The sequence below is a fragment of the Syngnathoides biaculeatus genome, chromosome 7, assembly GCF_019802595.1.
Source record: "Syngnathoides biaculeatus isolate LvHL_M chromosome 7, ASM1980259v1, whole genome shotgun sequence".
Lineage (NCBI taxonomy): Eukaryota > Metazoa > Chordata > Actinopteri > Syngnathiformes > Syngnathidae > Syngnathoides > Syngnathoides biaculeatus.
Window position 1 is genome coordinate 2400712 of NC_084646.1, and position 15297 is coordinate 2416008.

General features: G+C 44.8%; 1 protein-coding gene across 1 annotated transcript in view; it reads left to right on the forward strand.

Annotated features, from left to right (window-relative positions):
- The window catches only part of celf5a (cugbp, Elav-like family member 5a), a 339264-nt gene that overhangs the window by 291272 nt on the left and 32695 nt on the right, over nt 1-15297 (forward strand). Inside the window, exon 7 of the mRNA XM_061824403.1 lies at nt 12897-13065. Within this exon, the coding sequence (XP_061680387.1) occupies nt 12897-13065 (169 nt within the window). The remainder of the gene's footprint in view (nt 1-12896; nt 13066-15297) is intronic.

The window sequence follows — 15297 nt, forward strand, 5'->3', positions numbered from 1 at the left end:
GGCCTCACACGGACTGCACCGATTTGGGGGGGCTGGTGGATATAGCTGTAACCAGAAAGTACAGAACAGTGCTACCCCGCCACTACAACTGTGGATGGGATTATAGAGTTGACTTGACAGTCAGTAAATTGGATTTTAGTCAAACCAGGAGGAGGCGGCCTGGCATTGGGAGGAGGTTTTTGTGTGTATGTGGTGGAGGAGGGTGCGGGGGTGGGGGTGGCGGAGACGACAGGTGTGCAACACTGACCAAAATGAGAAATGTTGTGATGGACGCAGACGCTGGCAATTTATGACAGGAGACATTCCATTTGCGAAAAGGTGATTTCATAAAACACGAGCAGGAAAAAGGGTGGTGAGGAAGAACCGACCGTGCTTCCGTGCGACGTTTGGATTGAGCCGTAATGGTTTGACCGCATTGTGGCAATATATTCTGGATTACTGTAATAAACAATGCGAAATACCAACAGCTGTCTTTCTTGTTTATTCCTTGCAAGGAAGAGAGGAGGTTCAACCGAGTAGAAGGAAGCCGTATAAAAGGAGAATATCTGACTAACATGACAGCTGCCGTCAAACTTGACAGGAATCTATCTATTTTTTATACCGCTTGGACTCTAAATTGCCCATAGGTATAAATGTGACCGCTCGTTTGTCTACCTGTGCCCTGTCGTTGAGTGACAGCCAGTCTAGGCAGTGGGATCGGCTCAGGCTCACCTCCAACGCCAATGAAATTAGGAATTAAAACTATAAAAAACAAACTTAGTGTTTTTCACTGTTCATTACATTGATTGGCACACACGATAATGACACGTCCGTAGTGGCATTTTATAGAGTTTTGTGGCATTAGTACAGTGGAACCAGCTAATCTTGGATTTTTAGGCAATTGCTTTTTTTGCAGTCTCCAGGTCAGCACAAATTTAGAGTTGTGTGCTTTCCACTACAGTTAAGAGCAAGAAGAAGAGACAGTGGTACCAGAGTACTTCTTATCCTTTCGGCTTGTCCCGTTAGGGGTCGCCTATCTCCTGCATCTTCCTCTCTAACACCGGCTGCCCTCATATCCTCCCACACAACATCCATCAACCCTTTCTTTGGTCTTCCTCTCGCTCTTTTGCCTGGCAGCTCCATCCTCATCACCCTTCTCCCAATATACTCTCTCTCCTCTGGACGTGTTCAAACCGTCGAAGTCTGCTCTCTCATGCTTTGTCTCGAAACCATCTTAATTTGGCTGTCCCTCTAATGAGCTCATTTCTAATCCTCTTCAACCTGCTCGCTCCTAGAGAGAACCTTGACATCTTCATTTCCGCCACCTCCAGCTCTGCTTCCTGTTGTCTCTTCAGTGCCACCGTCTCTAATCCGTACATCATGGCTGGCGTCGCCACTGTCTTGTAAATTTTGCCTTTCGTCTTAGCAGAGACTCTTCTGTCACATAACAAAATAGAAACTTTCCGGAAGCCTTTGCAACCTTCTTGGACCCGTTTCTTCACTATTGCTCTGTATTGTTGACCCCAAGTATTTGAAGTAGTCTACCCTCGCTATGTCTTCTCCCTGGAGCTTCACTCTTCCCCCACCGCCCCTCTCATTCATACACATATATTCTGTTTTACTTCGGCTAATCTTCATTCCTCTCCTTTCCGGTGCATGCCTCCATCTTTCTAATTGTTCCTCCGCCTTCTCCCTGCTTTCCCTGCATATCACAATGTCATCTGCGGACATAATGGTCCAAGGTGATTCCAGTCTAACCTCATTTGTCAGCCTATCCAGTACCACAGCAAACAGGAAGGGGCTCAAAGCGGATCCCTGATGCACTGCCACCTCCACCTTAAATTCTTCTGACACACCTACGGCATATCTCACGGCTGTTCTGCTGCCCTCATACATGTCCTGTACTATTCTAACATACTTCTCTGGCACACCAGACTTCCGCATGCAGTACCACAGTTCCTCTCTTTGTACTTTCTCTAGATCCACAAAGATACACTGTAGCTCCTTCTGACCTTTGTATTTTTCCATTAACATCCTCAGGGCAAATAATGCATCTGTGGTACTCTTTCCAGGCATAAAACCATACTGTTGGCTTACAAATAACCACTTCTGCTCTGAGTCTAGCCTCCACTACTCTTTCTCATAACTTCATTGTGTGGCTCATCAACTTTATTCCCCTATAGTTCCCACAGCTCTGCAAATCACCTTTATTCTAAAAAATGGGCACTAGCGCACACTTCCACCATTCCCCAGGCTCCTCGAATTCTGTTGAACAAGTTGGTCAAAAACTCCACAGCAACCTCTCCATAATGCTCCCATCCCTCCACCGGAGTGCCATCAGGGCCAACTGCCTTTCCATTTTTCATCCTCATTAATGCCTTTTTAACTTCCCCCTTACTAATCATTGCCACTTTCCGGTCCATCACTCTTTGCCTCTTCTCCTCTTCCTTTTCCCTTTTTTGTCTTCATTTATCAACTCCTCAAAATATTTTTCCATCTATCTAGCACACTGCTGGCACCAGTCAACACATTTCCATCTTTATCTTTTGTCACCCTACCCTGCTGCACCCCCTGTGGATCCTTTTCTCCTTCTTTAGTATCCAACCCGGCGTACATGTCCTCATATGCCTCTTGTTTCATCTTTGCCGCCCCTACCTTTGTCCTACGTTGCATCTCAATGGAATCCTTTTTGCCTCTCCTCAGTTCTGTGTCCCACTTCTTCTTTGGTAACCTCTTTCCTTGTATGACTTCCTGTATTTTGGGGTTCCACGACGAAGTCTCCTTCTCCCCTTACGTACCAGAAGACACAACAAGTATTCTGCTGCCTCTGTCTCTGATCACCTTAGGGACTGCCTTGAACAGAGGTCCCCAACTAGTAAGTTTCTTTTGGCTTGTCCCGTTGGGGGTCGCCACGGTGTGACATCTCAGATAAACGCTCATATTTGTTTGGCACAGTTTTTACGCCGGATGCCCTTCCTGATGCAACCCCTCTTGGGGAATCGAGGCCCCAGTGAGATACGAACTCACAACCCCTGGTTTACCAAACCAATGCTCTAACCACTGAGAACTCCTCAGACAGAGGTCCCCAACTAAACTCCAATACTCATCATTCCCACAGAGCATAGAGAATTTGTTCTAGTGACTATAGATATATTTAAGTATAAAACACACATACAGTATACAGAGTTGAATTTTCTTTTGTCAGTTTTGTGGTAAACCTGAACTGAGAATGACAATGCTGGACCTCTTTGCAGGCTGTGCGAACGTCGGAGTGAGAACTGACGCCAAGAAATACTCCTTAAGTGCATTTTAATAAGTTTCCGTTCATGGGACTTGGGAGATATTGCGGATTTTTGTGGGTGGGAGAAAGGGGAGTTCGCTGTCAAGCCTTTTCTGTTTGTCTGTGTCCTGCAATTGACTGGCGACCAGTCCAGGGTGTACTTCACCTCTCCCCCAAAGTCACCTCCAGCTCACCCCTCAAATGTGAAAATGTATGGGTGGATGTTCATTCTTTGGTAGGCAGATTAGGAACACTTTTATGAATGCTTCAACTGTACCTACTATTTAAATAACACTCTCCCCACCATTATTGGCCTTCATTTTTTTTTTTTTTTTTTTTTTTTTTGCATTATCTTCAAACCATATCCTCCAAATTGGCGTTGCGGCATGACTTGCCTTTTTTTTCCCCTACGGTGTGCGGGCGCATGTGATTTTGCGATTCAAAGGCAAGCGGGTTTCAGTCAGAGCCCGAGCGAGATAAACGAGAGGAGAGGAGACGCTTTAACTGGCTGCTAATAGTGACAGCGCGTGGGCGGACTAGGAGGACGACGGGCGACTGTAAACTGCCATTAGGCAACATCTCCCCCTGTTGGATGTTCCAGCAATGAAGATGCAGTCACATATGCTTGTGCGTGCGACCTGATTTAGGTGTCCCTAAGCACTCTGAGCCATTTGAGCATTTATTCGACATCCTTGATATCCATTTTTAAGGTCCGTATTCTAGTACGCTCGGCTCTTTGACCTCACTAGTAAAACAATTCGGCCCAGTAAGCAGAACGCCTGTTTTACTGGTCCAGACATGCCTTCCTTCATTGCATTTGTTCAGGTTATAATCCGAAGCCTAGTAAGAGTACTTTGGCATACAAGAAGGACCGTGACTGTACATGTTACTAGTATTGACAATGAGCATACCGGCATCTACTTACTCGTACACTCTTTGTCCTCCCTAGTAAGACAATGCAATGCACGAGTCGAATGACTGAACTACTGGTAGGATTTTTACCCCTCTCCTACCTTCTGTTACTGGAATGGCATTTCTGTACTTTAGTAGAACTACATGAGGCAAAATTGCATGAGTTGGCATCCGCGCAGGACTAGTATGGAAAAGCGCTTGAGCATATATTCAATATCCCGGTAAAGCATTGGCCTCACAGTCCTGAGGACCCGGTTTTGATCTCAGCCCTGCCTGTGTGGAGTTTGCATGTTCTCCCCGTGCCTGCATGGGTTTCCTCCGGGCGCTCCGGTTTCCTCCCACATCCCAAAAACAAGCAACATTCTTTAGACACTAAATCAGGTGTGATTGTGTCTCTACGTGCCCTGTGATTGGCTGGCAACCAGTTCAGGGTGTGCCCCGCCTCCTGCTCGTTGACAGCTGGGATAGGCTCCAGCACTCCGCAATGAACCCTCATAAGGATAAGCGGCAAAGAAAGTGGATGGATGGATGATATCCAGGGCACTTTAAGTGGCAGGATTTTTTTTTTCCCTAGTAAGACAGTCGCTTTACCATTCTGGTGAAATGTCTTGCAAGTGAGGACAAAGAGTGTTTACTAGTACATGGATGTTATTTGGATCTCAAGGCTAATATGTGCTCAAACGCCGTTTGTTACACCAAGCTTGTGCACACATTGTACACGAGAAATGGAAAAAGCTATTAAAAATATTCCTAGTACTAGATTATCAGATGGGCCCCTTGAGTTGCCACAGTCTTTTCGTTCACCTCATTGACCCACGGACCCCAACCCCCTCTCTCTTGTTTCACCACCCTTTATCACTTTTGCCTCCCTTTGTCTTCTCGCCCCCCAAAAACCCCCCCTTCCCCCACCCCACCCCTCACCGGCCGGTTCAGAGCGCGCCGGGGTTCACGTGTGACGGTGCTGCGAGTCACGGAGCGGCACTATTGTGAGATAATTGCCATGTGATAAAGAGGTGATTGCCTGCTGGCACTGCGGGAGGAGCGGTGCCATAAGGTTGCAATAAAAAAAAAAAAAAGCAGTGCCTGGCAGTAAATGAATGCCGCTGGAAGCCGGACAACTTTCTTCGCCTCCCTTTTGTTCCCCCTTGTTCGGCTTATGTTCCCTTCTTTTTACCTCCTGTCAGAGAAAATAGCCTTGGCTTTTGAATGTTATGGAGTGCATAGCAGTGGTTCCAAAGCACAGTAGTGTGCCAAGAAGAAAATTATTCACTTTAACTTCATCGGTTGTAAAGGTATTACTCATTTATTACAAATGGTGTATATTTGTTCATCTATCTATGCCAGCTACTTGTAGAGACAGACAAAACCATTAAATGTTCTGTTTCCCCACCTGCTGCCATTTGTACAACAGAATGATTATGATTATTGTTAATTAAGCAACACCACACGAGCGAACGGTGATATCGAGCCCGTGCTCTTCCGTCACCGAAGTCACGTGACTGGCCATATTGCCAGTCAAACAAAGCATTGTTCAATGCTAAATCCGTTGAAATGAAGCAAAAATACGTCTTATAGCACGACGCCCAGAGTTTTGTCCGATACCGTTAAACATTTAGTAGGTGATAATAAACGAAGGTACGTGGAAAAATGAGAGACACTTGGCCTAGAGGACCCATATTTAATGCCAAAGTCGATGTTTTCGCCGATAAGAAACTGGACTCTCAACCCGCTTCCACTTGTCATGGACAACTGGATCTACACATGGATCTGGTGAGTAAGTCATCGAAATTTACACGGAAGAGTTTGAAAGCTCAGAAAAGTCTGAACGCATACAAATACTTAGTTGATGGATCTGTTCTCAATCAAGAATAAATCCCACATAGTGGTGGAGCCACTCAGTTTTTCAATCGAAATACCAATAGTTAAATAAATGGCCCCCGGTTTTACACAAACTCGCATTCATTAACTATGATTGAGGGAAAAAAAAAAAAGACAGCGAGTCGGCTCCTCCGTACACAAAGCGTGTTGCGGCTACACATTACACTTCGGTAAACCTCTCCTTGACAGACGTTGTTTTTTTTTTTGAATATGCATTGTTCTCAAATGAGTCCAATGCGTATTTAAAAAAAAGAAAATAAACTGCTGGGAAAGGCTTCAGCCCCCGTACACGGAAGCGTGTTGCGGCCACACAACCTACGTAAACCTCTCTGCGACAGACGTTTTTTTTTTTTTTTAAATATGCATTGGAGCCATTTGAGAACAATGCTTATTTAAAAAAAACGTCTGTCAAGGAGAGGTTTACCAAAGTTTAACATGTGGCCACAACACGCTTCCGTGTACGTTGGAGATGAAACGCATTGTTCTCTAATGAGCTAACTTGGCATTATAAATACTTCTTGGTTATTTGAGATTGAGAAGAATGATTCCTACCTGAAATGAAGTGATCGCTACACAGTCACGTTTAATTGCCGAAATCCATCGATCTTTTCTGGTCTTTTCAGCTGATATTCCAAAGAATGATCCCTTTGAATATCTGTCTTGTCTGTTGTAACAACCAACAGCCCAACAAGTCTCAGGCATTGTGAATATTCTGCTCTGGTTCAATGTCAATATGGCGCCGTGCAAACTCTGATGTTACATGTACGAGCTCTATAGGAATCTATTTTCAAGTCTCCCATAAATCCAGTGCTGCATCTGACTCAAATCTGCAAGGATGTGTGGTAGGAACAGGTTTGTTAATTTTGTGGAGCGGTGTAAGGAAGCACACTTAAAAGTGGAAAGTGTGCGCAGGTGTGGGCATGTTGAGAACCGACTTCAGTCTTGTTCATTCGATGCGGCTCCTCCCATTCCCTTTAAATGTGGCGTACTGGTAGTCTTTAACATGGTGGAAGAAAAAACTGAATTTGCTGGATGGAGTACAGGAGATATAACTGAGCAAAGTACATTTATAAAGAACTGTAAAAAGACTTCCTTTAAATTATTATATGGCTCTGCCAACACAAATCGTTAAGAAAACAGTATTGTGACCATGACATGCTCACTATCAAAACGCCAGTGTCAAAATTGAGGAGAAAAAAAAGAAACAAATGAAGGTCTTTTTTTCAAATTTGCTTTCACTGAGACAGTTGAATGATCAGTCCACTTTGTGGTGATCACAGAAATACAATTTACAGCTGCTGAGAACACAGAGTACAAAAATGACGCTGAGCCACATGCCGCGTCACTAAGTCTCAAGAAAAAGATTAAAATATTATCTGATCACAAGCCTTTTCTGCTAAATTTTTATGTGCCCCATTCTCAAAAATATTGCCCTGTGTTGTATTGTCAATAAGCTTAATAATGGCTTTGTAACCTCGACAGCATTTAATGTGTGTTAAACTATCATAATGGAATCCGAGTCATCCTCAAAGAGGTCGGGGGAGGGGGGGCAGTCACACCATGCACCACTTTGTTTCAAAGCCGACTCAATTGTTCCCTTTTTTTTTGTGTTCCCTTGTTGCCTTTTTTCTAGCGTAACCCCCTTTTAAAGGCTCAAGTCATCTTATTGCAAAAAGAAACAGATGATCCCCATTTGCCACCCTGATAAAATTATGCAAATGACAAAAAGGCATTAATAGATAACGGGCACGGGGCTAATGGATGAGACGGCGGTGCGGGGGATTCTGCAGCGGGACAGCCGCTTTCGCGTTACCTGACAGCAGCGCTGAGAGGAAAATAATTGGCTTTTCACCCCTCAACCCACCCCACTCACACACACCACATCACTGCGACTATAACACGCGACACGGCAACCGGTCACTCTGTTCCTCCTCTCCTCTCGCAATATCGTTATTAGCATTTGCGCCATTGGCGAGGGACTTTCATTTCTCCTTAGACAAGTCAGTTCTGGACCATCCCATGCAGCCCCAAATGGTTCAGTGCGTCACAAATTGTTCATTTACCCATCGCAACCCAAAAACTAATTTAATCTTAAGTAATTACCGTAATTTCCAGCCTGTAAGACACGACTTTTTTCACACGCTTTCTACCCTGCGGCTAATGCGATGATGTGGCTGATTTGTGCGTTTTTTCTAACGGCCGCAAGGGCGCGCTCGAGCGGAAAAGGTAAGAGTGTGACCGGTAGAATATATTTGCAGAGGAAGTGATTTTTGCCAGTATGTTTTTTTTTTTTTTTAATGGCCCTGTTCGCCCTGTGCTAGCAATTAGCCGGAATAGCCCTGTTTGTGCTACCCCGTTGGTGCTATGTTAAGCTAAGCTAAGGTATTAAAACTTTGAAAACACTTTCTGTTTACCATCTTTCTTTGTAAATATCGCGTGTTTCATTGTGGGTTTCAATCTGGGCTTCAATGTGGGCACTTGCAGCTTTTACACAGGGGCGGCTTATGTATGTACCAAATGATATTTCCTTTACAAATGTACTGGGTGAGGCTTATAACCAGCTGCGCTCTATAGGCCGGAAAGGAAATTACGGCAATCTTAAACGTCCAGCCCATTATGTAAAGTTCTGACTGTACAAGGTGTATCTTTTTCTTTGCATTCATTCATAATGACTGCTGTGAAGTTGCCTAAAATATCAAAAATGGGTCTGCAAATTCAAAATTTTCTCCGAGATGTTTGTCTAGCGAGTCCAGAGCATCTTGTTCCTCTTGAGCTGTGCCTGAATCCAGGCTCCAATCAATAAAAGTGTATTTTTAAGCAGGGATAACTAGCAACTCACAGTCCAGAGCATGTTAATAATTTAGTTGGATGTGTCACAAAAACTGCAGTCAATTTCCACCCGCCGGACAACGCGCACACACACCCCCACCCCCCTTCTTGGACACGACAGTCAATAGGCCTTCCTTCACTCTGCATTTCTGTTTCGCATGAGATGAACGCGGCTTCCATCAAAATGTAGCCCACAGTGTTTATTCATATGCTTGCACGCACCGCTGCCCTGCATGGTAATAATCCGGCGCCACCCACCCCTTTAATGCATTAGCACGCAGGCTATACAGTCACCATGCAAAGCACCTGCTGAAGGCCTAACTCCACAGCTGCAACCCGAAGCTCGACGATTATGGAGATGAACAAGTCTCAGTTCCACTGGAAACAATTTAAATCAATGACATGTCGCTCTTGCGCCGTCGTCATTTTCCATCCCCCTCCCGAGATGACAGCTTCACATTTCCGCAATCCTCGGACTAGTTACAAACTCAACTAACGTTCCCCGAATGTTGCCTATCTCCTAACTTGTGTTAAATTCATGGTCTAATCCAGAGGAAATGTATTTTGTCTATCATACAAATGTAGCTAAAACTTTATAAAGAAAAAAAATTCTCAACACAACAGAAATGAAATAAATTAGCGTCAAAGTCCATCCCGAGATTTTGTCGGTAATGTCACCTAAATTCGGCAAGTTCCGTAACTCCCCGTGTGTGACGTCCCGTCAAGGCAAAATTAAGCTAGAGAGTGAAAAAACTAGCAAAGATGGTGAGGAAGTGTGTTGTACACGGCTGTTCTGCGTCAAAGGCTAACAGAGTTAGCTTACATGAATGGCCGAAACATGAACGGATAAGCAGGTTATGGACCAGGTTTGTGAAGACAAAGCGGGCGCAATGGACTTACAAATCAAAGTGGACAGTAATATGTTCCAAACATTTCACGGAGGACTGCTTTGAAAACCCGCTACAGCGTTCACTTGGCTTTGCTAGCTCGTAAGTACGTACGTGTTCAATTGTTTAGTATTGACAAGTATCTACCTCGTTTTAAATGTGAATACAATATTGAATCAGATGTGAGCTAATATCTGTATAAATGTGATGTTTAGGAGGTGACGAAATTTGGACACTGTATAAAGTTAGTGTACTGTTGACGCTGAGGTCTTCCTGAAATTCGACTACGGCGGTGTGTCACTGGCCTTTGCCAATTTGTTGCCTTGTGTTATTGATTTGCATTCACACCCTGTGGGACTCTCCGCATCTCCGCGTAAGTTAGAGTAACCCTAATCACAGCGATTCTGTGCACTTTAGTTTGATCCTGTCCTGTTGAGTTTATTTATTATATTTAGCCCCATAGTTATCGAACCCTTGCTGTATGTCTTTTGGTTCACGGCTAGCCTAGCGTTTCTGTACCTCTGCCTTGTCGGACTGCTACACTGTATATGACCCAGTTTCCGGAATAAACTATATTGAACATTATGCCTCTGCCTCGAAGTCCTGCATTTGGGTCCGCCTCCGCACCGTTGGTCCATGACATTCCCGAGACGATGACGCGGTGGTCGTGTGCGCTAAAAACAACACAACTGCGGAACACCGTCTCAGATGCTCGTGTCCTTTGCAGTGATAAAAACGTTTGTTCCAAAGCAATCTTTCCACCTCATCATCCATGAAAATGTCTCCTTCCTTCCATGTCGCTGATTTCCGCCTATTGCTGTATGTTTATTTCTCGGTAGCTTCTTGTAAAAATCGCGAAACAAAAAAAATCTGCTCTCGTTTTGGGTTCACATTTCAACAAATGGGCCGAAAAAGTTTGAACTTGGAATTGCGCTCAAGTCATTTACATATTTTGTTTTATATACTGACTGAAATGTGTGCTTTTCACTTAGTTTTTTTGGGTGTGGGGGCTAAAACTAGACCAGTGACACCAGAAGGCTGAGGCATCTCCTTTCTGGCCCTCCCTCACTGTACAATTTCTGAGAGCCATCTTTGGCTATTCCCAGAATTTTGAGTAACATGTTTCATAATTGCTTGGCGCCTTTACATCAGCGCCAAGTCGTGCAATTATCCATTAAGCCCTGCCTGCAACATGAAAAATGAATCTTGCCTGAAGTGTTTAGCGTTATTTGGGCAAGCGCCTCCGCCGTGGTGAGTCGTCGCTCGCTCGGCGAGCCGACGGCAAATTGGACGGCTCCACTGCGAAAAGCCCGGCTACCGGCGGCTAGGCTAGTATTTATTAGCTACGGCGGATCGGCCAATACTCCGGGGCCTTGGCGTAGATCCAAACAACGTGGATGCTTCACGGAAATTCAACCACTACGTTTAGTGGTCCGCAAGCTGCGGAGCTCACTCGACTGCGGCGGGTGTCAAATCCGTCGGCACTTCATTCAGTCATCGTCATGTGTGGGTTTTAGATGATTTCATAGCCTTATTTAACATTCTTTTTTTTTTTAATCATTCATTCCAATTTGGAATGCTTTTTAAATACTCTTCTCTGTGCTGTGTCAAATTATCAAGACATTTTCTGGCCTCTTTGGTGCATCTTTAAATAAACGAGCTTTTTGGCGGGAATCCGAGCAATTGTGTGGATTTTTTTTTTTTTTTTTTTTTTTTGGTCATCATATTCACGGCACCACACAAACCCTGCAATTTAAGAGGATTTGAAATTTTCCAGACAATAGTTATCACCTGAAAACACATGATCTGTTCCGGGACAGCACAACCTGCTCGGGGTACTCCCAAGCCTTGTTTCCATTCAATAGTGGGGGCAGAGAAATTATTTAGGGGGAGGAGTTTCCCCCAGCAATCTGCAAATGTCAAACCGCGAATATGCAAGGATTCACGCTACTGTAGACCGTTTTCGACCACGTGACTACATCCGGGGCACCCGGCCATGTTGGATGGGTTCACTCTACTGATGCGCCGTTCACTCTAATGCTTTTGGAGTTACACAAACGTCCATACGACTGTTAAAAGTGACGCATGATGGCTAAAAAAGACTTTGGAAAGTTATCGGTGCTCATTAGATCTTGTTTCAAGAAAGAAGTGCGCTTTGATCGACAATATTCACCCATATGCCTCGGAGAAACACAAATGGAGCACACAAATGTGGGCGTCGGTAACCTATGCAGACATCGTCAACTATCACCTCTTCTCGACAAGCGCTTAGACCGAGGACCAAGTAAAGAATTACAAAGATTTGGAGGCCTAAAACCGATTCACCAATGGCTGAGTTCATCATGCCCTACATTTTGAACTCAACTCACGAAACAGCTAGCGGAGCGGTTTTTGCAAACTTATTAAAAATAAAACGGAAAATACAGATTTTGGAGAAATGCATTGCATTCACACACGAGTATTGTGCTTGGCTGCTAGATCGGCTCTGCTCGTACGAGATAGCAACAGTCGTCGCCGTTTGGTTGTTAACTGCTCCGTTTTCTCGCGCTGGTTCTTGATCGCAGCTGGCAGTCGAAAGAAAGACGCTTTACGACCAATAACATGGTAGTGCGCCCCCGTTCACACGCCTTTCAGAAATGATTCCTGCTTGTGTTTACGTGACTTCACCAAACCAAGATGGCGGCCGCTTTCTAAATCGGAAGGTGTCTATACAGTGTTGCGGTGAAGTTTTTCGGGAGCACCCGTCGCAACAAGTTTCCAAGGAGAAGCACACTTCCAACTCCTGTGCAAACTTTGCCTGTTCCCTGAGCGCACAGATAATGTGCACGTGTCAACGTCTTGATTTGTATGAGCGCGAGAGCAGCTGGTGACGGGCTTCCTGCTGCCAGCCCAGACAGATGCACTAAACATAGGCTGACAGGCTTCTCTTTTCTTCCTTCTTCCCTTTCTTCCACTCTGCTCCACTTTCCCGTTCCCCTCCGCTCTCCATCCATCAAACTCAACACACGCATCCCTCCCACCATCCCTCCCGTCCTTCCCCCGCATACTATATTTTCCCTATTACCATCTGTCCTCCTCTCACCTGGGCACCCTGACCCCCACCCCCGGTCTTCCGCGGCCCTCTCCTTCAGCTCATGCAGCAGCAGGCGGCCATCATGGCGGCGAGCCACGGCGGTTACCTGACGCCGAGCGTGGCCGCCTTCCCGGCCACACAGATCCACCAGATGGGGGCGCTCAACATCAACAGCCTGCCACCCACCCCCATGACCCCGGTGTCGGGTGAGTTTCATCAAGCCTTGGGTGAGCACTCCGTTTTATTCCCTCTCGTTGGGTCCCCGTGTTTGTGCGTGTTTGTGTTCTTGCGCAATATTTCTCAGTGCAACACCGACTTTGGAATCCCATCATTACTGGAAGGACTTTTTTTTTTTTTTTTTTTTTTTTGCAGGAACATTTTGGCTGGTAAAATAAGGACCTGCTTAGTTTGTGTGTTTGCTTGAGTACTTGTAAAATAAGATGACAGTAGAATTGGGTGTCATGACAAACTCAAAGAGGCGACTTCATGTCTCAAATTGTATAGTAAATTGACATAATAATTGATGTAATCCCTGAAAAAGGGGGGTGTGGTTTTGGTTGGTGACGCCGCAAAATGGCGGTAGCGCATTTAAACTGAGAGATGATGTCTCCGGTAATTTTAGAGCAGTCGCACATGGTATATTGTTTGATTCATCTGCTGTTAAATGTAACAAGAATGATCAGTACTGTACCAAATTTCATTCAGTAGTTTGCTTAACATAAACCTTCACCTGAAGCTCATCCGTAGTATTACGTACAATGGTTCTCAAAAACATTAAACCGATTACCGGGCGAGCTCCGGGGGCCTTTGTTTACACACTTATGTCCCGCGCGGAGGTCTCCGCGTAGTCAGACTCGGCGTCATTCCCGCCCGAAGAACCATCCGAATATTCAACATTATTGACACCCACAGGTTCAAATCTGTATGGACGTATTCCTCCGTCTTCAAGATCAACCGATACTTTTATTTCTTCATCAGATGAGGATAAGTCCGAGAAATCAGCGCTGACAATAACTGTGTAGGAACATAACCAAGCGCGTGACGCATGTAGTCCGCCTTTCACCCGAAGCTAAGCCAGATAGGCTCCAGCTTTCCCGCAACTCTTGTGAGGATAAGCGGCTTGGATAATGACATGACATATGGTGGCTCAGCTTGTAAAGCATTGGCCTCACAGTTCTGAGGTCGCGGGTTCAATCCGGGCCCCGCCTGTGTGGAATTTGCATGTTCTCCTCGTGCCTGCGTGGATTTCTTCGGGCACTCCAGTTTCCTCCCACATCCCAAAAACATGCAACATTAATTGGATACTCTAAATTGCCCGTAGGTGTGATCGTGAGTGCGGCTGTTTTGTCTCGATGTGCCCTGCGATTGGCTATCAACCAGTTCAGGGGGTACCCTGCCTCCTGCCCGTTGACAGCTGGGATCGGCTCCACTACTCCCCGCGACCCTTGTGAGGATAAGCGGCTAAGAAAATGGATGGATGGATGGATGAAACAATATGCACAGTCTATTCATTAAAACTGCCCTACAGTATCGGACAATAAAAAGCTACTTACATAATGACTGTAAAAATGTATTGCACATAAGTTCCAAATTTGACCTAAATAAATTTCTTGCGGAATAAATGCAAATGTACCAGTACTTAAAACTAAAATAAAACAGAAGTGTACTCACCATATGTAGCATATTGTCTTGAATTAAAAAAAATTTTAAGAGACTCTGTTATCCCCATTTTAGAGATAATTTAGTGATTCTTTCACATACGGTAACACTCGTGGTACTCGTACCACAATATTGAGACAAAAACGAGGTAGAATACAAGTCCATATAACATGCTAGCAAATATTTACATGACATCACTTATAGAAATCTACGTAAGTCATGAAAGTCACCTTGTGGCATTTACCGAATCCAGTATAATGAACATAAATGAGGAAAAAGTGCCACATTGTAAGACCAAATTAAACTCCGTTGGGTACTGCTCGCTAGTTTTACCAAAACACAAGCAAAAAATGAAGTTTACGTTTGACTTTTTCCACGAAGCACAACTCAACAGGACATCTCAAACACAATAAAATTAAATAATCTGTTGTTGTTGTTGTACTTTGGAGCTGCATATCTCTTTAGTAATATTTGTCCTTTTCGTGGCGACAAGACTGAACAGTTCTGATTGTATTTGCTCACTTGGGCACGTTTCTGACTTTGGCCAGAAGTAGATTACGCAGGCTTGATCCTTGCTCCGTGGACAAGTGCCTCGGCCACCTACGCTCGATCGTTACGCTTTTAAGTTTTGGAATCTTTGCAAAAGTCTTCTCGCAAGAAAAGCCGATATTTCGCCCGTCTTCGACTTGGTGTTGCGCGGTGTGAGAGGACGTCTTGACTTGGAAATCATTTCATTCAGGATTACTGCCGTGGGCACCTAAATCAGGTTTTTTTTTTTGTTTTCAGGTGATTTGTCTTGA